At 45.7% G+C, this 23201-nt stretch overlaps 1 protein-coding gene across 11 annotated transcripts in view; it reads right to left on the bottom strand.

Moving 5' to 3' along the window:
- Nucleotides 1-23201, bottom strand: part of DENND1A (DENN domain containing 1A) — a 536262-nt gene that overhangs the window by 53811 nt on the left and 459250 nt on the right. For all 11 annotated transcript variants that reach the window (XM_060411818.1, XM_027966460.2, XM_027966462.2 and 8 more), the window contains 5 exons: nucleotides 13854-13958; nucleotides 13408-13495; nucleotides 11473-11513; nucleotides 9211-9282; nucleotides 7951-8007 (listed from right to left, as the gene is read on the bottom strand). In XM_060411818.1, the coding sequence (XP_060267801.1) occupies nucleotides 7951-8007; nucleotides 9211-9282; nucleotides 11473-11513; nucleotides 13408-13495; nucleotides 13854-13958 (363 nt within the window). The remainder of the gene's footprint in view (nucleotides 1-7950; nucleotides 8008-9210; nucleotides 9283-11472; nucleotides 11514-13407; nucleotides 13496-13853; nucleotides 13959-23201) is intronic.

Genomic DNA, 23201 nt, shown 5'->3' with positions numbered 1-23201 from the left:
TTCCTCCTGCTACCTCACGCAGTTATTTTAATTTTTATATATTCACTCTGTCCGCATGCAGGCATTTAAAAATTACTTGCAATCACAACTCATGCATAATTTTACATTCTGTTTCTTCTACTATAAACATTTCCATGGTACAATACAGTCATTAGAATGATCATTTTAATGGATGCATAATATTTCATTAAGCAGATACTCAATAATTTAATAAACCATTTTTACGACTACTGGGCATTTAGATTGCTCCTAATTTTTTTTAAACATCACAGGGATAAACACTGCCATCTTTCTTTCTTTTAGATTAATTCTTTAACAGAAATCCATAGGAATGCAATTGCTCGATCAAAAGATATAAACATTATTAAGGCTTTTTATTCATTCTACCAAACTGCTTTCCAATTTACACCAACTACCAGCAATGGATGTATTATCAGTTTCACCAAGCGTGTTAGCCATACCGTTTTAAAAATGTATTGCTAATTTAAGAGGTGAAAAGCTAGACCTTGTTGTTGTTTTAATTTGCATGGCTTTGATGATTTGTGAGTGTGGACATTTTCTACGCATTTGTTCACTGATGACGTTGCTGTTTGTGAAAATCGTGTGTTTCTGCTCCCTCCTTAGCCCCGGTCTTTTCGGCAGAGAATGAAGAAAGACACTTAAATCTGAGTTAGGATTCTATGACCTGGAGAAAATTTAGGGAGCCAGTGTCATCTTTTTTTAAATTTAGAAATTCACATTTAATTTGTGCTTGTGATAAATAAAGTCAAATTTTAAGGTAAAGAAAAAGCACAATGTGCAAAAAGCAGTGATGCACCTTTCCCTAACGCTGGCAGCTGACTATCCCCGTGGGTTCTTTGGGATGTGGATGGTGCCGACTTGTGCAGTGTGGACCATATGGTTTTATTCAAGTCAAGAAAGTTGAATAAAGGCAGAGAATAAATGTACAAGTAAAAACATTTAAATCTTTTTTTTCTAAGTAAAAATAACTTACAGCCAGAATAAAATAATAAATACAGAGAGAGGATGAGATGGTTGGATGGCATCACTGACTCAATACACATGAATTTGAGCAAGCTCTGGGAGTTCGTGATGGACAGGGAAGCCTGGCATGCTGTAGTCCATGGAGTTGCAAAGAGACGACTGCGCGACTGAACTGAACTCTTTTCATGGCAAAAACAAATACACATTTTGGTCGACAAGACACATACCCTTAGTACTCATTGAATTCTGCACATAAAAGGCTTGACAATTGATTGTTCTTACTGAGTTAAATAGAGAGAATGGTGGCACGTGGAGGAAAGTGATCCCTTACTAAATAATAATGCATTAAAGAAGAAACAAGGAACATCTTTGAGCCTCAGTCTCCTCACCTGTAAAATGGAGCTATGGTACCTATGAGGAATAAAGATGATTAAGCAACATACATGTCTAGAACATTTTTCCTCAGGAGTGTCCTCTGTATGGTACTCAATAATAATACCCGAGTACCTACTAACAAGGCACTCAATAAACTACAGGGAGTAAATCAACTATGGTGGTTTAGTCACTTAAGTTCTGTCCGACTCTTGCGACCACATGGACTGTAGCCTGCCAGGCTCCTCTGTCCATGGGACTCTCCAGGCAAGAATACTGGAGTGGGTTGCCATTTCCTTCTCCAGGGAATCTTCTCAACCCAGGAATCAAACCCAGGTCTCCTGCATTGCAGGCAGATTCTTTACTGACTAAGTTACAAGGGAAGCCCCAAATCAACCATACTTTAATAAAAATAAATAAACAATAGGGATTGCTCCCCCACCCCTCCTCTCTATATACTCAACTCCATACACCCAGCTGAGTCTGTGCTGCTTGGTAACAACACATGGAGATGGTGACCTCTTGGTTTTGCTAGGTAGGGCTTGCACCAAGTGGCCCCGGCCACAGCCAGGCTGAGGCTCAGTGATGAGAGAAGCTGCCGCCAGCCAATTAGAAACAGCTCTCTTGGAAAGGGGCTGCTCAAAGGTGCTCAGGTCAAGTGGAACAAAGAGAGGGAGGGACTCCTCCTGTGCCAGAAAGTAACAAAGGGCACAAGGGGCATTATGGATCCAGTGGGGTTACTGAGAGGACATACATAAGAGGTTAAATAAAGCCAAACAAAACAATTCACTTTTTGTTTAGGAAAAGTATTGTACTGTATGTGACTGGTTGGGGAGAAAAATAAAGACATGAAGCAGTAAGCTAAGCTAGTAAGAAAATATTGAGAGCAATGGAAACTATAAGATGATAACTATTTTTTAAAATGTCTGTGGTAGTTTGGGGCAAAGTGTCTTAGCTTAAATTTTTAAGTTAAAATTTCAAGTAAAAATGTCCTAGGTTTTGTTTTTACCATTAACTAGCTATCCGATCTTTCCAATTCACTCAACCTCTCTGTACCTATTTCTTTATTTTTACAACAGGAGACCACCATCTGCTTGGCAAACTTCAAAGCTGCTAAGAGAATGGGTTAAATGAGATGAGATGTGAGGAAGCTTTGAAAAATGTCTAAGTCCTGTGCAAATTGAACATGAGACTTATTCCCTGCAAAATGGAAAAAGCACCATCTAAAAGGAAGCGCTTCCCTGTCCCTGTACTGAGTGCCTACTACTTGCAGTCACTTCTCCAGACCCTTGACCTTCACTATCACACTTAGCTTCCACAAGAACCACAAAGTAAATGGGATTATCGCTCTTTTATAGGTGAGGAAATAGGGCTCAGAGAGGGCAAGTTACCCAAGACCACACAGCTAGAAAGCGGAGGAGCCCAGGGCATTGTGATTTATACCATATGGACCCATGACAACAGCACAAGAGAAGGTATTCTGAGTCAAGGAGGTGCTCAAAAACTCATCAGATGTGACCTTGTCCTCAGAAACCCCTATCACAACGAATCGTTGTAAAGTTGAATAGAACATTTGGAAGCCAAATGTGTCCAGTATACACATGTGCTTGTGCATCAATACATATGTTAATTTTCTTTAGTTAAAAGACCCAAAGGTGCCCAAGATTTCTTACAAAGTTCTGGGGCCAGCCCTACTAATCTGTTAACTTCTTCACTATTTCTTTCACCTGGGGTAGGAAAACTGCTTCCTCCCAGGATCCTAGAGAGCAGAAAGGGAGAAGTCCCAGTTAGGAAAGAAACAGCCAGTTCACACCCTCTCCTGCAGGTACCAGCAGAGATCTTACATACTGCATGGATCCAAAAACACAACACTTGGTACCTGTGATGAAAGAAATTGTCCTTTAAGATTAACTGAGATGCCATCAGCAAAGGGAATGGTAAAACTCTCATACTTTTCTGGTGGGAACACAAGCTGCAATTCCTACCAAGACCCTAAAAGAGGAAAGAGCCTCTGGCCCACTAAATCTACTTTCAGAAATTTATCCAGATGAAATAATTAAGAATTCCTGCAAGGTTTACCTATGAGGATGTTTGCCTAGAAAACACTGGAACTAACTGAAGTATCTAGCAATGGGATTAATGAATGTATGTACGCCTATCACTGTATGTGGCTATTTAAAACATGTGCAGGAAATATTTAGTGTTTTGAGAAACGGTCAGGATTTCCTTTTTTCCTTATTGATTTGTTGAATTTTCTCCACAATTTTTTTTTTTTTTTGGTAAATGCTCAAAATGTCCTTAAGAAGGTAACAGGCAGGGAAAATCTATTCCTTCCTAAAGAGTCACACAGGAGGAAGACACTAGATGGAGCTGCGGGTAAGAGGCCACTGAAGGTTGGTAGATTTCTCCCATGGCTCTGATCAGAGCTGGGAGATTGTTAGTTCCCATCCCTTGGTCAACAAAGGAGTCAGAAAAGAATACAATTTCTATCACCTTCCCCAGGCTGGAATCAGAGATCATGCCTGGGATCTAATCTCCGCTTGCCTGTGGAGAAGGCAGGGACCGAGTCCCTAGGAGGAGTCCCGAGACGGGAACCCAGAGGAAGAAGGGGGCTTGGCGTGGCCTTGGGTGGGAGCTGGGGTGAGGGAGCTGAGGCTATATGACTTCATGAGGCAGAGATTCCAGGAGAACATTCCTGGCCCATGGGAGGCAGGGAGCAGGGTGCCTGGAAGACTACTCTGGTGGCTGTGTGGAGGACCAAAAGGGAGAGGTTCCCAGCCCAGCCATCCTCTCTGGGTACACGCACTCGGGTGCATGGGCAGGCCAGCCGCTCCAGATGTGGGATAGAAGACAGACAGGATGGAATCTGCCATTTGCCAAATGGCTACTATGTGTTGCTGTTTAAACCCATTATTTCTTCTAGTCCTTACAACAGTCCAGTAAAAATCTCTATTTCCCCTACTTTGTAAATGAGAAAAACTGGCAGGACTGAATCCGGCTTATCTGTCTTATCCCCAACACCACACCGCAGAGCGAGGGGTTTGAAGGCTCTCGTGGGTGTGAGGCTGGGGCCTCATGTCTCTGACTTAGCTTCCCAGTCTCCACGTTTGGATTTGTGCAGTGTCCTTCTTTTCCATTCTACTTTACGCTACAGCAAATGCAAACTACAGTATGAATATTAATAGCAAAATAGTATCCAGAGTTGGAATTTCTGTGATTTGAGGCTGCAGCAGAGACAGGGAGATGACAGTTGTGTGATACGGTGTGAAAACGTCTGTCCTACAAGAGTCTACCTGGGTCTCCCAGCCCCAAAGGTGCTGCCTCACTCCCTTCAATACACGAGGAAAAGTTTCGCTGCAAACTCAAATCTTCACTGACTCAACTGTGAATCTGCTCCTTTCACTCACACAAACTCTGAATCAACAAGCTCGATTTATCTTTAAAAGATCAAATATTTAAAAAGGGCTGTGAGGGAATTCCCTGGAAGTCCACTGGTTTGGACCTGGCTCTTTCACAGCTGTGGCCTGGGCCGGGTTCAATTCCTGGTCAGGGAACTAAGATCCCTCAAGCTGTATGGTATGGCCAAAAAAAAAAAAAAGAACAAAAGGCTGTGAAATGGGCCGATTGACTCAATCATTTTAATTTTATACTGAAGAAAAAAATATTATTTTTCAGGGGTTCTCCAATAGGTAAAAAAAAAGAAGAAGAAAAAAAGGACATCCTTACATAAATATTTTAATGTTCCTCATAGGAAAGAAGGAGTGTGTGAATAGCTACTGTTTTTAAAAGAGGGCATTTGGTGCAGTGGTGTACAACACTGCAATAGAAGGAGGTTTGTTGAGAGCCACAGCCTAGCCATGCAGCATCCTCCCAATAGGCCAGGTCTGGTGGGGAGGGGCTCTGGACGAAAGCACTGATTTTCCCTTTAGAAAATGATGGCTGGGTAGAATTCCTTGCCATTTCTTCTTCCTAATTTTGAGCAAGTTAAACTTCAAAGAAGGCCAAGCTATAGAAGAATTTGACCACCTTGCTCCATTTATCCAGAGAAATGTGTTATCCATCCTTTTTTTGTTGTTGGGCTAAAGCGGAGCAGGTATGGAATAAAAGCTACACTACAGTCTCTATTAACAATTATTTGCCAATGGTCACAGGGATACTTTGAAAGCTCCTCTTTCAGAGGCTTTGAAAGTCTGCAGCACAAACGAACGAGGGATGGAGAAGGGCCCTGCTCAGTCATATTAGAGATGGACCTCCACGCGCCATGTTGACCTCTCCACAGGTCGGCCCCACATTTTCTATTTGCAATTCAAACCCAAGGCAAGAGCGAAGAGGGCAAGGTTGGGTTCTTGATTATATCTGCGGGGTCACCATTGCTATGCAGAGTTAGAGGAGGCCAGGTGGCAACCCAGTACATTTGAAAATTAGATCTTTGTTGGGAACAGCCTCGATTTTGTAGCAGAAACCAAACTTGAGATGCCTACATAGGATACATCTGGGGAGCCACACAGATATGTTGCCATGTAAAGGGAAGGTAGAGGGGTAAAAAAGCCAAGGAAATATTTTCTACTGCGGTGAGAGAGGTCAGACAAAGCCAGATCCTAAATTAGCTCAGGAAAGGGAGCTGGAGCCCTGTGGAAGACCTGGTCCTGTCTGTCCCGAACAATGCTAGAGTCTCAATTACAAAATGGCTCTTCCAAGAACAACTGCAAAATATCAAGTCTGCAGAAATCTGTAAGACCGAAGGGGGAAAAGTGAAAATTGAAAAGGGTGCACTAATAGATCTGTCAACAGTCCGATGGTGACAAGCCACGTTTCTATGAAATGCCTTCACCGTTTGTGTCACCTGAAATGTACTGACACTCTCTATAGAACATTATCTCCTGAAGCTATTCTTGAAAAGACTGGCAGGGGGAAGAGGAACAGGGGAGGGAAGACTCTGCCTCAGATGCCATCAAGGAGAGGAAAGGGAGATGGCGGGGAGAAGAGTGATCTAGATTGTCTAAGTGAACCTTTGAACAACATCAAAAGCCCTCAGTTTAACCGGTTATTTGCAGAAATTTTACCCATCATAAAAAGGGGATTTTCTTAAGGCCTGATGCTTACGTGTACAAGGAAGGAGGTGATGGCCTGCAGAGAATAGATCTGACCAAGGAGGCAACATGTGTCCTCTGCCTGAGGAGGGGACCTTTCTCTGCTTACTCCAAGTAACCTTCTAATACCAGCCCTATGTGGTTATCAAGGAAGGAGAGCCTGGTGACAGCTCCGCCCTCCCTGTCCCTCCATTTTACGTCTGCAATCCAATTCAGTTACGCGTGACTGGGATAGGAGATAAAAAGGTGTATTTAGGGACTTAAATAACATCCAAGTAAAGGATTCCACCTGCTAGTCTCTGGCGGGGTGCAACAGACCACAGTTAAAGGTCTATCTGAATTTACATTAGCAGGATTTTTATTTCCAGGACTTGAATCTCAGCTACTAAAAATTCACTCCCAGCTGAAACTAAGAATGTGAATGCTTAGTAAGAGCAAATTATTTTGCAATTAGAGGAATCAATTCCTTTGACCATTTCAAGTTAATGAGAGGTCCTTTCTGACTTCTAAAATTAAAACTGCTTTCAATTTTAAAAAAAACTGCCTAGGTAGACAAAGATCCTTATTACTTAGCACATTTTGGGGGTGTGGAGATAATGAAGTAAGTGATCCCAAACATCTTTTGGAAAACAAAACACTTGTTTCAAGAAGGCAGTATGAAATATTATAGTGATAAGAGCACAGACACTGAAGCAGAGGAATCTCGAATTGAATCCTGGCTCTGCCAGGCTCCACCAGTGTGATCTTGAACAAATTACTTCACCTTTGAACTGAGGGTCTCCTTACACAGGATATGAGAATAATACCCCCAGAGTGGCTCTATGGATTAAATGTGAAAGCTCCTGGCCTGGACCATTCTTAGAAAGATGCTGATAGTCATAATAATATAAAGATGCCCTCTCTGTTATAGCAACTTCCCTGCACAAGTCTAGAGAATCAGGTAGAGGCACTCTTAGCCAGGATGTAGTCTATATGATTTTGTATGACTTTACTGATGGTCCACGAAGACAATCAGAGTCTTTCCCTGCCCCTTGGGTCTCACACATCAACTGTGAGCAGAGCCTGCAGTGTCCTCCTCAAACCCATGTGCAGTCTGGAACTATGGCAGTCATTTCCCTGGAGGTGCTTCTTGACTTTGGTTACAACCAGCCCCAGGGCAGAGGTCAGCTGTAGGAGCTGGTAGTGCTGGGGTGGGGAGGCTGAGCCAATCTGTATGGCCCCTGGTGAAGTGCCAGCCCAGTGGGGTGAGCAGGGGACAGACTAACAGTAGTAACTCTGAACTTGCTTGCCATTGTGGGTTTAAGCCAGTCTTAATGTTATTTGAAGACAGTTTTTTGTCTGTGAATATTTATAACAGTGTGAAAACTCCCGGACAGCTGGTAATGCATTTTGAAGTGTGCTAACAACACTGTATCAAACAGCCTCTATTGATCACATCGTACTTTTTTGTGGCCACGCATTTCATACACGGTGCTTATACATTTTGAATAAGAACTTCAAGTACCTTTTGCTTCAAGCGGTTTTTCACCTCTTTTATTCCCATTTTTGCATGATCTTTTGCCTGCATGAAAAATTAATTTAAGTTAAGATTCCCCTTCTGTTTCCAGCAGGGACTGTGCTTGATTTCAGTCCATCATGAATCACCTTCTCTGATTACTAGAAAAAGGAAGGAAAATGGGATCATCAAGTTGAAAATATAATGGCTATGAAAACAAATACAATGTTGAAAGGTTAAAAAAAAAGCCATTAAAGAGGCTACACAGATTTTATTTTCTGCATTTTGATGGCACTGATTTTTCCCCACCTCTGAAGCTCTTCTGCTCTCTGTAATTATTTATCTCCGCAGCCTGGGGAAAGCTACCAGTAAGAGGACCAGCAGCTTCTCCAGCTGCAAGGTTCAGAATACCCGCTACACTTAACCAGGGCGGGGCTTCAGGACCAATTTTCTGCCCAGGCCAGACAGACATATCGCTGGGTTTCTCTGATGCCATTTCTTAAATTTCATTTCAGCAGACACCCTGGCTTTGACTTTCTGTCATTCTACGACCTGTGTGATTCTCTTGGCAGCCACCCACCCTATTAAAATAATCACTATTTAAGCACAGAAAGGACTAATAAAATTAAAAATGGAAATAAAACAAAACCACCCCAGTTAAGTGGCTTGGAGTCAAATTAGGAAGCAGGAGAAACCATGAGAAAAAATACTTGAGACTCGTAAAAGATGGAGCACCAGGAACTGGTGTGTTCTCTTATTTTCACTCTGCTGTGGGCACAAGTTTCACAAACAATGCATTTCCTATAGGGCGGTGATGAGAGAGATGATGAAGAATTTGGGACCAAAAAATGGGCATGTGTCCCACCATGAGCATTCTTCAGTAACCTGCAGAGCAGCTGCTTTATTCTGACATAATAGCGAGGATACACACAGGAAAGGTCTACCAGAACACCTGACAGACCACAGCCTCTGGGTCTTCAGGAGGGAGCGCTGGAATTTTAGCCACCCCATCTACATCTGAAAAGCTAAAACAAGTAGTCTCCCATTTCTCTATTGCAGCAACTGTGTGCAGAAACATTTTAAATGAAAAAATGTCACTGACCTGGTCATAAAACATCAACGCTAAACAATTCTGAGAGCTTTGAGAGCTTTAGGAAATAACACAGCAGCCCCCAAATCTTCTCTGCAACACAGGGTTCAGTCTAAGAGTTTTGTCGTCATGCTTAGGAACAGATCTGTTTGGATCCTGAGACCAAGACCAGTACTTACGAACTTATAGACAGTCTTCATGGCCGGGTTTGCTTTCGTTTTTACAGTATTCAGAATTGCTCCACTTCCTTTCTATAATAAAAATGTCAGTTAGCAATTTGGACTGAAGATATAGTAGGCCAATAGCAACAAAGACCTCTTCTCTTTAATCAAGTTAAGCAACATTTCAAAAGTGTGTAACTTAATTAGAGGAACAGGCTTAGATGGTGACTGGTCCTGGGCAATTAAATTCCGACCACAGCAGAATCCCTATGGGTGGGTGTGGGGGCAGAGGGGGAATAGTGGATGGTGATAAAATAGCTGAGGTGGGACCCCAGGATCAGTATTTTGCTTGGCAGCTGTCTGCTGGCTGGGAGGAAAGCTCTGAAGCAAAGCTTTCTTTGGAGTGATCTACAAGGAATTCTACAAGAAATCTACAAGAATTTCTTCTCAAGGAATTCTAGTTACCACGGACAACATTAAGATAAGTTTAATAACAATGGATGCTGACACTGAGCTGGGGCAGAAAACTGGGGGCCGATTAGGCAAGGTTATCTGGCTACTGTGACTACCTTAAGTCAGGCACCCTCCTTTCTTCCCCCTGGCTTTCTGTGTTGTTTGTAAGGACTCACTGTGGGGATGCTCCGGTTTAGGTTTTGAGGGTACCAAGCCACTAGAGGGCAGGTCTCTGCCTTTAAAGACCCCCAGGCCGGGGGGTAAACAAGTGCCACCCAAGGTGGCAAGAACCACACTGGCCATGCGCACAAGGCAGGTGGCAGCAGCTCATTGTGTAGCAGGATGGGGAAGGCATCAGAGGATGAAATATTTGGCCCATGGAGGATGAGTAGGCGCTTGCGTTGGGGACAGCGTGGATAAGGACATTCTAGGGATAGGAAGCAGCTCATAAACAAGCGCAGAAGCTGTAAAGCCATGGCATGTTCTGTGAGTAACAACGGTCAGTGCATCATAGGAAGACTGGCGAGTGGAACTGAGAGCCAGACGGGGTCAATCATAGAAGGCCAGCATGAGCAGCCCATACCCTAGACGATTTTTAACCAAGTGCATCACATAATCAGATTTGTGGTGGTTTGGAAAGATATTGGGTTGGCCCAAAAGTTCATTTGGGTTTTTCTGCAACAATCCAAACAGATTTGAATGGAAAGAGAAATTGGATCCAGAGCATATACAAAACAGTCTGACATACTATGTAATTATTGGGATTAACTTTTAGCACAATTTTTGGTAACCGCCTGTATTAGAAACCTTGAGCTTTAATTAAAAACTTCAAAAATTTGACCTAGAAAGCATTCTCTGTTGTAGGATAATAGGAAATTTTCACCCACTCATTTGTTCCATACTGCTTTCCAAAATTACTCAGTATCCTATTTCAATGGTCCTTTAGAGTATTAAAACTCCCTTTATCAATCAATCAACAAGTCCTTATTGCTTGTCTGTGATTTGCCAAGTGCCATGTTTGGCCATTCGAGAACAAAAGAAACCTTTCATTGAGGAATTGCTTACTCTCGGCCAACTGCAGCCACTTCCAAGGGACCTGCCTTGGCAGCAGTGTGCTTGGCCCATGAGCAAGAGAGCACACTTATCGCACCATGCTGGAGCTGCCTGTTTATATGCCTGCCTCCCCAGTAAGAGTGGGATCTCCCTCAGGGCAGGGCCTGTGTCCTGCTTCCCACTGGATCCCAGTACCCAGTGCGACACCCGGCACACAGAAAGCCTTTGGTACATACTCACTGATGAACCCATTTAAGGAAAGGCAACCATCTGAATTCTTTAGTGGCTTTTGAAGCCCTAGCACCTGGCTTCTAACACAATAAAAAACTGTTTACAACAATAGTGAGGGGACGAAAACTCTCAGTGATGCATTTTCCATCCTTCCAGAAGCCTTGTGCTGTGAAATGTATTTCAGAGCCGGAAGTGGGACCGATTTTTGGGTTTCTCATGAAAAGTTCCCAACTGGTCTGACACTAGAAAGAGACCCCTGGAAATCCTCTGAGGCAATATCCTTTCAACATGCCTTGGCCTGCTTCCTGAGACAAGGAAGCTTCTCCTGGCTCTCATCACTCTCACTGAGGGCGGGCTTTGGACAGTCTCTTCCTGCTAGTCTCCACCTGGCACCAGAATGGCCTGGCTTTACAAACAAAAGTATCTTCAGCTGGGCGCACACAGTGCCCTGGGCCGAATGACAGCACTGTGGGTGGCAGGAGAGGAGGAGGGTGGCCAGCAGCCAAGGAGGGGCCCAGGTAGCTCTGCGGGGGTGGCACTTACCCGGACTGTGGAGAGCCACTGGTGGTACAGCTTATCACTCCCTGGGGAAAGAGGTGGCAGAGAAGCTGGTATTTAGAGAAGTCATACATCCGCCCTCAGGAGTTCCTCAAGTTGCTTTCAGCATGCAGGACTTGAAAAGTTCAAAATCTGGAGAACCACACGGAGGCTCCCACGCCCCCCTCCCTGAAGGAGCTGCTGCCACAGGTTTCTTTCTCAGAGTGCTATCTGATCCTATCAGAGTCCTGAGTACAAACCCAAATCCTCCTCCTTGCCTACTGGATAGAGGTCAGACCCCTTAACAATCCTGGTTCTCTTCCTCCGTCTTGTCTTGGCACTGCCCACCCTCCGCCTCTCCGTGCTGTACTACCATCCTGCACAACCTCAGGCTCCCTGATCATGCAAGCTCCAAGCCGTCCTTGCCCTCACAAATGCTGTTCCCCTTGCCTGGCTAACATTCCCTGCTCTCTCTGCTGCACACACTCAGTGACCAGCTCAGTCATTTCCTCTGTAGGCTTCTCCCACTCCTTCCCTTGAACAGCCCTCTAGAATAGGTAACATCTATAGGTCTGTGCTCTCTAAAATCTTGAGAGTCATGCCAGGGCAGGAACCACAGGGCCGTGTGTCCAGTGTAAGTACACATTCGGCCCTCCTTATGCTAAAGTAGTACCAGGAAAAGGCAAAGGCAAAGGGGGTGCTGTGGGGAACGGATTCATTTTGGTGGGATAAGGAGGTCTTATCAGCAGACAGCTTTTCTAGAAGACTGAATGACTTGACTTAGTTTATCAACACCTGAAGCCTGTCTTCTCCCCAGAACCCATAAATTCAACTGTTAGGACACTTCTCAAACCCGCCTCCATTGTAAAGCTCTCATGTTACAGAGTGAGCATTAATAGAGCCCTATTCTACTTGCACAAAGACCTGGGTCTGCTCCTTTTCCTGCAATGGTTTAGTTTGTATTTGTTTTTAGTTGTGAGTTTTCTCCTGGCAGTCTAAAGTTCCCTGAGGGCAGAACTGGGCCCCCTCTCATTCTTACTGTACAGAGTTGTGGTCACAGAAGGCATTCAGGAAATGCTCATCAATGATTTCTGCACTGGTTTTATTGATTACCGTGCTCTCCACGCAGCACAGGTTAGTCGGGCCTGACAAAGGGGTTCGAAGGTGAGATAATGCCTGGCTCTAAGAATTTATGCCCTGCCAGTTAGATTATCCAGACACATGCCCAGCAATAAGAGGGGGCCTGTAGCTGACTACCATTGTTTTGGATTTAGCTGTACTTTGCCGACAAAGACTGAGGTGCTGAGATTTGGAAAGGTGGACAGATTGGGATTCAGGAGGCAGGGTCAGCCTCTAACATTTCTCTGGGCCTCAGATGCCTCCTCTGAAAAAATGAGAGCCTGATTCCTCTGGTTCTAAAAGTCCACAGAGACAGGGCACCCTGCGATGATCTTCAAACATTTAGCGATCCTGTGCCAGGGTCTGTCCTGGGTGTCTGCACACACCTTTCCTCAGGGTCTCTGATTTCATCTCAACAGGACTCCTATGAGGTAGGCACTGTTACACTCTGTGCACAGATAACAACATTTCAGTTAAAAGAGGTGAAATGACTTGACCAAGTCCTCACTGCTAGGCAGTGAATCCAGGTCTCCTAATTCAATAACTTTTGTGCTTTCCACTGCATTCTGGGGGCCACTACGTTATTTAGACTTCACCCACCTGGGGGGAAGCAAGTGACCCCAAGATGTAGGACTTCAGTTGGACCAGTGAACATCTCATCAAAAAGGGAAGGGAATTCCTCCAATGTTTCAAGGCCAAGTTGGAAATCAGTCTCTCTTTCATCCCCAGTGAAGGAAAAAAGAAGTCATGGCCACTCCTTGTGAACACACCCCAATCCCACACACAGACCACAGCTCATAAAGAAAAATGAACTGCCCTCACCGGCATACTCGCCCATGTTGATCTCCTCTTCAAAAACATCACTGAAGCCCTCGCCGGAATTGAGAAGGTCTAATCTACCATCGATAAACTATACAAAGAAAGAACAAAAGCATATCAGCTAGTACAAAGAAACAGGGGAAGGCCATTCAGCTGAGCTCCTTAGTATATGACCAAAGAACCAAGACAGGAAAAGGCCTTTGGAATTGTGAGTTTAAAAAACTGGCTGTGTGTTTACGATAACCTGTAAAACAGCATGGAATATTTGCAAAGGCACTGTCTGGTGGCTAAGCACCCTCCTTGCCCAGTCTCCCTCCCCAGACCCTGGGCCTCTTTACACTGAGGCCTGAGTTCCACCCATGTTTTCAGCCTCAGTGCTTAAGAGTGGAGGCGGCTGCAGAAACCCCACTGGGGCCCCAGACGCAGACCAGGCGAGGGAGGCCAGGCACCTGTTTGAAGAGCTGCAGCTGGGTGGCGTTTTGCAGGAACTGCCTCATGGCTCCTGAGCGATAGTGCGACACGAAGGCTTCCTCGCAGAAGGTGATTGGCTCCTCCTGGGAGACAGAGATGAGATGGAGAGAGGAGGGTTAGAGGGAAGGAGCGAGAGACATCAGTGCTTGAATTCTGGCAGGTGGCACTCCTACATCCTTGATGTCCCTAATTCTCACAGACCTGTGAAGTGGCTGTTATCCTGGTGGCATTCTACTCTACGGATGAGGAAGCTATTTCAGAGAGGAAGAGACATCTCCCAAAGTCACAGAGCTGGTAGGAGGCAGGGTGGGAATGAAGGGCAGGATTCCAAACCCCGGCCGCTTCCATATTAGCCACAGTCATACTCCAAGAGCAAGTCATGAGATGTGTCCTTCAATGGGATGATTCCCAAACTTTTCTTTGCACTTGTACGAGAGGAACCAGCTCTTTGGATAGCACTTTATGCAGAAGGAGCCCTGCTACCTTCAATAGCCCAGCTGCTCTGGGGGTGCTGCGGGTCGGGATGCTGGCTGGTCTTCTCTCCACCCCCTGCCCCTCCCCCATCCCACACCTTTGTAGTCCCTAAGGCAGTGAACACAGTTTGAAAACCATTTATAGAGTGATCTTAACCAGTAGCAAGTTATAATTTTAAAATAATAAACAGGGATGATCAAAAATAAGATTTTATCACCCAGGTAACTTTGTGCTTATGCTGTTTGATAAGGAAGTTTGCTTTTACCGAACCACATTTTATGAGTCAAGAAAATGACACCCTAAGCTTAAAAAACCACCCATCTTTGTAGTCAACACCTCAATCCTTCTTTGAAGGTATTTGGAGTACTCATCTACACAGACAAGGCTTTAATTTCAACAGTGTATTCTCAATTCTGAAAGATCAGACTTCTACATCTTGAACTGAATTAAAGGTACCCCTCCTATCACAGACTTGGTGGCAAACACAGACGTTTGAAGCTCCACTTTCATCCTGCTTTAATGAGTTAGGTGAGTGTTAAATTTACTGTGTAGCTGCTGTAAATTCCGAGAGTCCCTCCTGCTTAAATCCAGTCAATATTAGCTCAGCAACTGGGCAGACTTACTGCACAAGGAAGACCCTAACATAATAGAGTAAGGGGAATATTTATTTGTATACAGTTATACCCCACCTAATTTTACAAAGGAACTGAGGCCCCTAAAACAAAGAAAAAAAATCAGTGCTGGAAAATACATAAACATATAAAACGTATTTATTTGTGAAAAGAGCATCTGGATATGCAGGTCGTATGTGGTTTCTAAAATTAAGTTACAGGGACTTCCTTGTGGTCCAGGGGCTAAGACTCTGTAGTCTCAATGCAGGGTGCAAGGGTTCAATCTCTGGTCAGGGAACTAGATACCACGTGTCACTGTAAAAGTTTGCATGATTCAACTAAAGATCCCACATGCCACAGTTCAGACCTGACAAAGCCAATAAAGATTCTTAAAATGAAATAAAATAAAGTTACAAAATTAGCTCTGAGCTTCCTGGCTGCCAAAGCAAGAAGGGAAGAATGCAAATATTACACTGTCTATGAGGAGAAAAACACACATCAGTTCCTCAGGGGAAAGAGTTTTCATGACATTTACTACTTTGGTATGAATTTATACCTTCCTTGCTGCAAAGTGGAAAGCTCAGCCAGTGAGAACCAACAGAAGCCCACCTGGAATTCCATTCCTGTGGTCTGGAAGTTTCTCACCCTTGGAACCACAGCAGGGCAATTAATTCTCTCTCCAGGAGGTCTCAACCATGAGCACAATGTCACTCATACACTGATTACTGCTAATAAACAGTCAGTTCAGACTTCTCTCATTCCAAACTCATGTCTCAATCCCCACCTGGATGGAACCTCAAACTCAGAATGGCCCCCAAACTCCCAATTACTATCCCATCTGGACTGCACTCTAAATCTGCTTTTCTTTCTGGAGTTATCATCATCCATGGCTGCTCACAGTAGACCTATCAGACTTCTGAGTCTGTCCCCTTTCCCCAGGGCAAAGTCTCATCAACCTGTCCCCTGCTCTCCATCCCTTGGCACAGGGCTGACTGCCGTGGTAGGCGTTCGGCTTTATGTGGCTCTCCTCTTTTGTTCCTCCCCAACCACTTTAATCCTTCTGGCCAGAGATTTCTAAAATGTGAATTGGATCACATCACTATCCTACTCAAGGACTGTGGAGATTTGTGTGCTTATCTAGTCCTTGCACTAGATTATAAGCTTCATGCGGGCAGGAGCAGTCCCCAGCTTTCTTTCCCAAAGTCCTTCTGTGTCACTTTCCTATGTTCTCCTGTACATCTGATGCTTCAAATGCATCTCCTAGTCACAGGCCAGGTCCTTTCCGACTTCCTCCTGTGCTTTTGCCAGTTCTGCTCCTTCTATCTGGGCTACCATCCTTTAAACACAGGCCTGTGTGTGGCAGTCACAAACCCCTACTCGGTGCTCCCACAATGCCTGGTACACGTTGGGTGCAGGGTAATCTTTACTGGTGTCCCCATGACCAGGAGCTCGAGAGGGCAGAGGCCCTGCTGGACTCACTACTCTACTCCCAGCCCCAAAGTGGAACCTCAGGGATACTGGTTAAAGAACCACAGAGCGTGCATGGCCCTGGTTCTTGTCATAGGAGCCCTGTAGTCTCCATGTGGTTGAGATACCGCTTAGCCTGATGGTAAAGAGGTCTCAGAGCATGGAGCCCAATGAGTGATGCCTGTGTCCAGGGAGCTTAGAGCTGCTCAGAGGAAATGCTCATTGGAGCTGTGAGCATTCATTCCTGGAGCTTTGGCCCAGCATTGCTAGGAAGAAGTCTGCTGAGGGATCAAAAAATTCAAGTTTGCAATCAGATTTGTATGGAAGAGTAACCAGAGGCAGGCTTTAGCTGTAGGAGGGCAGAAAGAATCTCATCTTTGGGGAGACATGAACATATTGGGGCTGTTGTCTATTTACTGGAGATGACATCCCCCTGGTCAGATGTCTGTGTCAAAGAAACAAACTGAAAGACATGGGCACGGATGGGAAGGACTCAGGGGAAATGTGACAGAGGGGCCCTTTCTCACAGAGAGCTCAGAGAACAACAGCAGCAGTGTCAGCTGAGAATGGAAACAAGTACTGCCTACGGTGCAGCGCTGCTGGGCTGGGTGGCAAAATATCCACCGGAGTCAGAGAGGAAAAGGCTAATCCTTTCGGGGCAGCAGGTGCGAACATGGGAGAAGTAGACACATTCAGTGGAGCCTGGGAGGGTAAGAGTCAGGTGAGCCGTTCCCACCCATCAGGGCGACCGTCCTGCCCTAACCTGGTGCTATTATCAGAGGCACGTGTGAGGTCTGCCCGGCAGCAGGCACAGAGGGTGCTTTCCCTTGCAGGACTCATCTTCTAAGGAAGCGAGCATACTCATGGTTCACCTGATCCTTACGGAGGAGCAGGTCACATGACCTGCACAGGGCAGAGTCAGAGTTTTACACAAGGTGGCTTCCAAAGCCCAGCCCTCTCATGTATGGTCTGCTGTAGACTCGGGCCTTTCTCGAAGGCCTCAATTCTGTCTGCCCTTGGACACCTGCTGGGGAGCACAAGCCTTCTCTTCAAAGTGGGAGCCCCTCAGAGATGAACTGCTCCCAGGAGGTGCAGTGAAGGTCCTTTCCACCACAGGCCCAACTCAATGCCTACCCATTTGCATCCACTTGTCCACCCCCTCCTGCAGTTGAAACGGCCACCCCCATTCTGCTCTCTGCAGCGGTGGAGGGGAGTAGGTAAGGTGTCTTGTTAATTCCCTCCTTTGTAGGAAGTGCTGATTTAGTTCTCCTGTTAGGCTGATTAAACCTTTTGTCTTCTTGGGCGACACTCTAGGCGCTGGGGTTACTTACTGAGAGCGATTTTAATTCAGGCAAGTCAGGCCGTGAGCAGTCAAGCTCAGATCGCATTAGTAGAGTTTTCTGTCCCTGACCCAAAGGACAGTTAAACACAACTGCTTAACCCTATCAAGGACTTGGTTACGAAAAGACAAGTTTTACTCTTGGATTATCTTCTTGACACATGGAGTCAATAAAAAATTCCATTATTGATGAGTCCATCTTTGTTAACAGGTGAAGTTGGTGATTCCAAAGGTTTAATTCCATAAATAAATGGCTTTTATCCAGAGCACTGAGGGTACTGGTGTAAAAATAAAACCTCCCATCAGATTCTTCAGCATCTTTCCTTGTTCTGCTGATGTATACTGAATGCATCAAATTCTTACTTTTCTTCATAAATTTAATTTTTACCAAAATTTTATGTGCATATTTATCCTGCAATTTTAAGAAAAAAAATGAGGTGCCCACTCTTTATGGACCTTGCTTAAGTTAAGAAAGTGATAATTCTGGAAGATTCATCCATCCAAAAATTTTGAAACACCTACTGTGTGCCTGGCTCTGAGTTAGAGAAATACAAAGATGAATAAAATACAGTTCCTACAAGTAACACTAATAATCAAATGAGGGGTAGGGAGAGGATGAGGTATGTATGGATGATACAAGAATGGCAGAATGTTATGTTTATAGCAGCATTATTCACAAAAGTCAAAAGATGGAAGCAATCCAAGTGTCTACAGGCAAGTAAACAAAATATACAAACAATGAAATATTATTCAGCCTTCAAGAAGAAGGGCTTTTTGGCACATGCTACACAGTATGAATGAAACTCGAAATTATTACGCTAAGTGAAATAAGCCAGTAACAAAAGGACAACTCTCTTATCTCTGGAGTTGTCATCTTTACAGGGACAGAAGTAGAATGGTGGTTGTCAGGGGCTGAAGGGGGAAGGAAGGGGAGCTGTTGCCTAAAGGGCATAGACTTTGTTTTGCAGGATGAAAAAAGTTCTAGGGATGGCTAGTGGTGATGCTGCATGGCAACGTGAAGTGTGAATATATTTCATGCTCCTGGGCTGTCCACCTAAAAATGGTTGAAATGGTAAAATTTATGTAATATATATTTTACCATAATTAAATTTTTAAAGATGATACAATACTTATAGTTGTAGAAGCAGTGCAATAGGTACATAGGAGTTGGTATATTTTGTACATATTTGAAATTTTCCATAATAAAAATAAAAAACTTCCTGTTACCAAGGAGTTTGGTTACTTCAGGGAACAAATAAGCACAGTACAGCGTGATGACAGGCAGACTAGAAGGCTGGTTCTGATTTTTCTGGGTAAAGCCATCTTTAACAAAAAAAAAGAAAAACTTAAAAAAAATTAAAGAAGAAATCTGATTCATTTGAGGTAACACAACATGGTGGAGAGAGAATATGTCCTGGGGTCAGAAAGTCCTGGACTTGAATCTGGACTCTGAAGATACTGGCCACATGGTCTCAAGTAACTTGTCTTCTCTCATCTGCAACAATGACTCAAGGAGGGCCCATCTCTTAGGGTTGCTTATAAGATTCAGACAGATGACAACAAATACATTTTGCACAAGTAACTACTCTTGAGGGCAGAGACTGGGTTTTACTAAGATGGGTAACATAATTTGTGGAAGCCAGTGTAAAAGAAATAAGCAGGAAAAAAGTGCTGTTGAGTACTAAAATATAAAGCTTTTTTTTCTTCATGATCTCTTTATGGTGCTTTTAAAGTTTGCTATTTAATGTCATTCCAAGAAAGTGGGCTGCCGTCTATGGGGTCACACAGAGTCGAACATGACTGAAGCGACTTAGCAGCAGCAGCAGCAGCAGCATGTAAAGAAAAAAATAAGAATTTAAATTATTAGCATGGCTTTAATTGTTCAGCTTTGTATCGTGCAATGCCAGTTCTAAATGCTAACATATGTGGAATCGTATTTTGTAAATCATATATGCATTCGTGTTTTGTTCTTATCAGACAGCGGAAATGCTGCACAAAACTAACTCAACTGTTTTTTATTTCAATTCTTGATACACGCACATTTTATTAACATTCTCTGTCTCTGGCTTACTGACGAGAAAAGAAAAGGGACGATGGTTGCTCCATTGTTTTCTCTCCTTCCGTGTCATCAAGGGAGGAGGTGGTTGGCTAACACAAGGATGAGTTAGGAATGTGACAGGTTTCTGCAGTCATTATTGGTGCTTCCTAGAAGACCCCCATCTTCTCTCAGTGTTGAAAAACTTCTGGTTCTGACATAGAGTGTGGACTCTGGGGCCTGTCAGTGCCCCCTGTTGCGGCCGCAGACACTGACACGTTTACCCTGCCAGTGAGCTCCATGTGTGCTGGGTGAGCTGGAGCACCCTGTGCAGACCTCTGCTCCTGCGCACACCCCACTGCCCCTCAGGCTCCATCCACAGAGCACAAGTTCGAGGGTAAAATTGGTAAGGAAGTTTGAGATTGTGACAGAAGAGCATAAACCACACACAGGCCATCTGTGCACAGGGCCACGGCTGCATACCGCACAACACACACCAGTGAGGCCTCTTGGCTTCACACTTCTCTTATCCCCCTCTCCCTTCACAGGCTAAACACTCTGTAGGGGCTCTGGTTGTTGACTCTCTTTGCCATCTGGCTGGCCAGTGTAGAACAGCTTCAGGCAAGTGTGTAGGTTGACGGAGGTGGGGTTTCTAAACTCTTGAGCGTGACACTCAAGGTTCTATGTGACCTTCGCCAGCTGATGTTTCTTGCTTATGACGCCATCTACCTTGTCCATACGCTCATTCCTTTCCAGAAAGTCTGGACTCTCGATCACCCACTGCTTCACACACTCTCACTCTTCTGGCTTCCTTCTTCACGTTACTTCCTTGTGAGAACCTTACCTGATTCTCTCAGGTGAAGAGAGCCTCCGTTCCTCCTCCAAGCCCCTACACCTGTGCCCACCGGCCTCTCCCCAGCCCAGGGCAGACTCCTAGAGGTGGGCTAGGACCTGGCATGCAATAAACATTAGCTGAGTCACTCCAGGAACAGGCAGATGGGGCAGCAGGGCACAGCGCTGGGCTCTGGCCCCAGCTCTGCCCCTGTGTGCACGCGGCTGCACACAGGGTCCCCATTCTCATCACCTGCCACAGGGGGATCGCTCAGGGGTTAAACAGGGGTGAGTGCAATAGTGTGTTTAGTAATGCTCGACCATGGCCATGCATTAGAATCACCCAGGGCACTTTCTTAGTAGCTCCTAAAACTCCCCACGTGACTCTAGTATGGCCAAGGTTGAGAACCACGTGCAAGTGAAAGTGACCAGCACAGTACCCACACCAATCAACATTCATGTTTTGAAGTTTAAGAGTAAAGAAATATTATAGAGAAAGCCAGAGAACCTGGCCCTGTTTATCACCAGTAGTCCCAAACCAACTGCATTTTGTTGAAGTACCTCCAATTTCCTAGCAAAATACCCAAATCACTGGCCAAAGTGCAGCAGAGCCATATCTTGCTCTGAGGTTTGAAGGGTCCCTCTAAAGCCTCCCCTGAGCAGCCAGTACTGTCTGCTCCGGGTCTCAGCACCACTCCCAGAACTGGGTCAGAAGGGTTGCTCCTCACGGGGTCAGGCAAGGACCCTCGGTGAGTTCCCAGCAGACATAGAAAAGGCTGAGGATGGTGCCCAGCCTGAAGAAGTGAAGTGAAGTCGCTCAGTCATGTCTGACTCTTTGCGACCCCATAGACTGCAGCCTGCCAGGCTCCTCAGTCCATGGGTTTTCCAGGCAACAGTACTGGAGTGGATTGCCATTTCCTTCTCCAGGGGACCTTCCCAACCCAGTTCTTGAACCCGGGTCTCCCGCATTGTAGACAGACACTTTACCATCTGAGCTACTTACTCCTGGGAGGCAGGGAAGGAGGGAGGGAGAGTTGGGACGGAAGGATTAGACTCCAGCCGATTCAGGTTAGCCAGAAGCAGTATAGGCTGAGGAGGCTGAGGTTGGCTGAGTACTTGCTCTGGACCAACACGTGTTAATACCTTCCCCTCCCGGAATCCTCACCAGAATCGTGGGCACCCATGAATGACTCCCACTGTACAGATGAGGAAAGGGCACCTTGGCTGATGAAATGCTCTGCTCGAGGTTCCAGAGCTGGTGGGCCTGAATGACTCCCAAGTGCAAGCAGCTCTCCCCGCACCCTCAGAGGCACATGGTGGTACATACCTGAGGGCCACCAGGGGTGGAGGGTGGTGGGAAGGTGATCGCAGCACAGCCACAGTCGTGGCTCTGGCGGGGCTGGGCCAAGCCACGTTGGGGGATGAGAGGACCAAGACAGTCTTTCGAACCACGCATGTGGTAGCCCAGGTGCGCCAGGGACAGCCTCCCAGGCTGGGCCCCTGTGACTATAATAAGCCCTAAACAAAGAATCAATGTGTCCCTGTGAAGGCGGCTCACTGTTGGGATGATTTCAGTCGGGGAAATGTGGGTGCCTGACGAGAGCTCCTCAGATGATTTGCAGGGCCAGAGACAGCCGGGCTGACAGTATTTGCCCATTCGGGCGGGCCCGCCGCTTGGTATTGACAGGAGACCCCACACACTCTTGCTAGATTACAGTAAAGACATTCAAATCACAGGCGCGCGGCCCACGCCCAGCTCCTCTGTGCCAGCAGCCCCTGCCTTCTGCATTAACCGAGACAAACAGGGGGAAGTCAGGAAATTCTGATTAGCAGATGAGCCAGGAGGCTGCGGAAGCCGAGGAGACACGATGAAGGGGGTCCGCGTGCATACCAGCTTAAGATTTCCTTCCCATAAGAAATGCAGATGGTGGCAGCTCGATGGGAAAGCAGGTGCTGTGATTAAACAGAGGCCGCTCACTGAGCGCCGCCTGCACTGGGCGCTCTCCTGTGCATTATCTCACTCTCCAAGGCCACCTGTGAGGCAGGTGTCGCCGAGACCTCCATTTGACAGATACAGCTACTGAGGCTCAGAGGGGTGAAGCCACTGGCCTCTGGCCACTGACTTCAGAGCTGGAGTCTGAAGCCAAGTCTGTCTGGCCCTGGACTCATGTGACACAGTATTATTTAAAATATAACACAGTATTTGTATCTCTCAAATACAGAGATAGTATTTGACGTAGCAACTGCCACAGGTGCTGCTTTGGCAATTTGGGGTGATGGAGTAGAGGTGGTGAGGAAGGGTGGGCTCTGGAGAGATGAGTGAGTTTGGGCTCCACCCTAGGCTGGCAGGAGCCATCCAGCTCTGGAGCCTCTGTTTTCTTACCAACATGCCGGAGACAATCCCCACCCTCATCCTCTGAGCACTCACACCATGACATCGGCAGGTCCCAGGAGCAGCGGCTGGGTTAGTGAGAGCTGGTGACCAGCCCTCATTGAGTGAACTGCTACGCTGTCCCCAGTAGGGAACCACACAGGGACACGCCAAGATCTCACCGTCAAATACCTGCTC

The sequence above is a fragment of the Ovis aries genome, chromosome 3 (genome assembly GCF_016772045.2).
Source record: "Ovis aries strain OAR_USU_Benz2616 breed Rambouillet chromosome 3, ARS-UI_Ramb_v3.0, whole genome shotgun sequence".
In the NCBI taxonomy this organism is placed as follows: domain Eukaryota; kingdom Metazoa; phylum Chordata; class Mammalia; order Artiodactyla; family Bovidae; genus Ovis; species Ovis aries.
The sequence above is the reverse complement of the archived record's forward strand: the minus strand, read 5'-3'. Positions and strand labels throughout refer to the sequence as shown.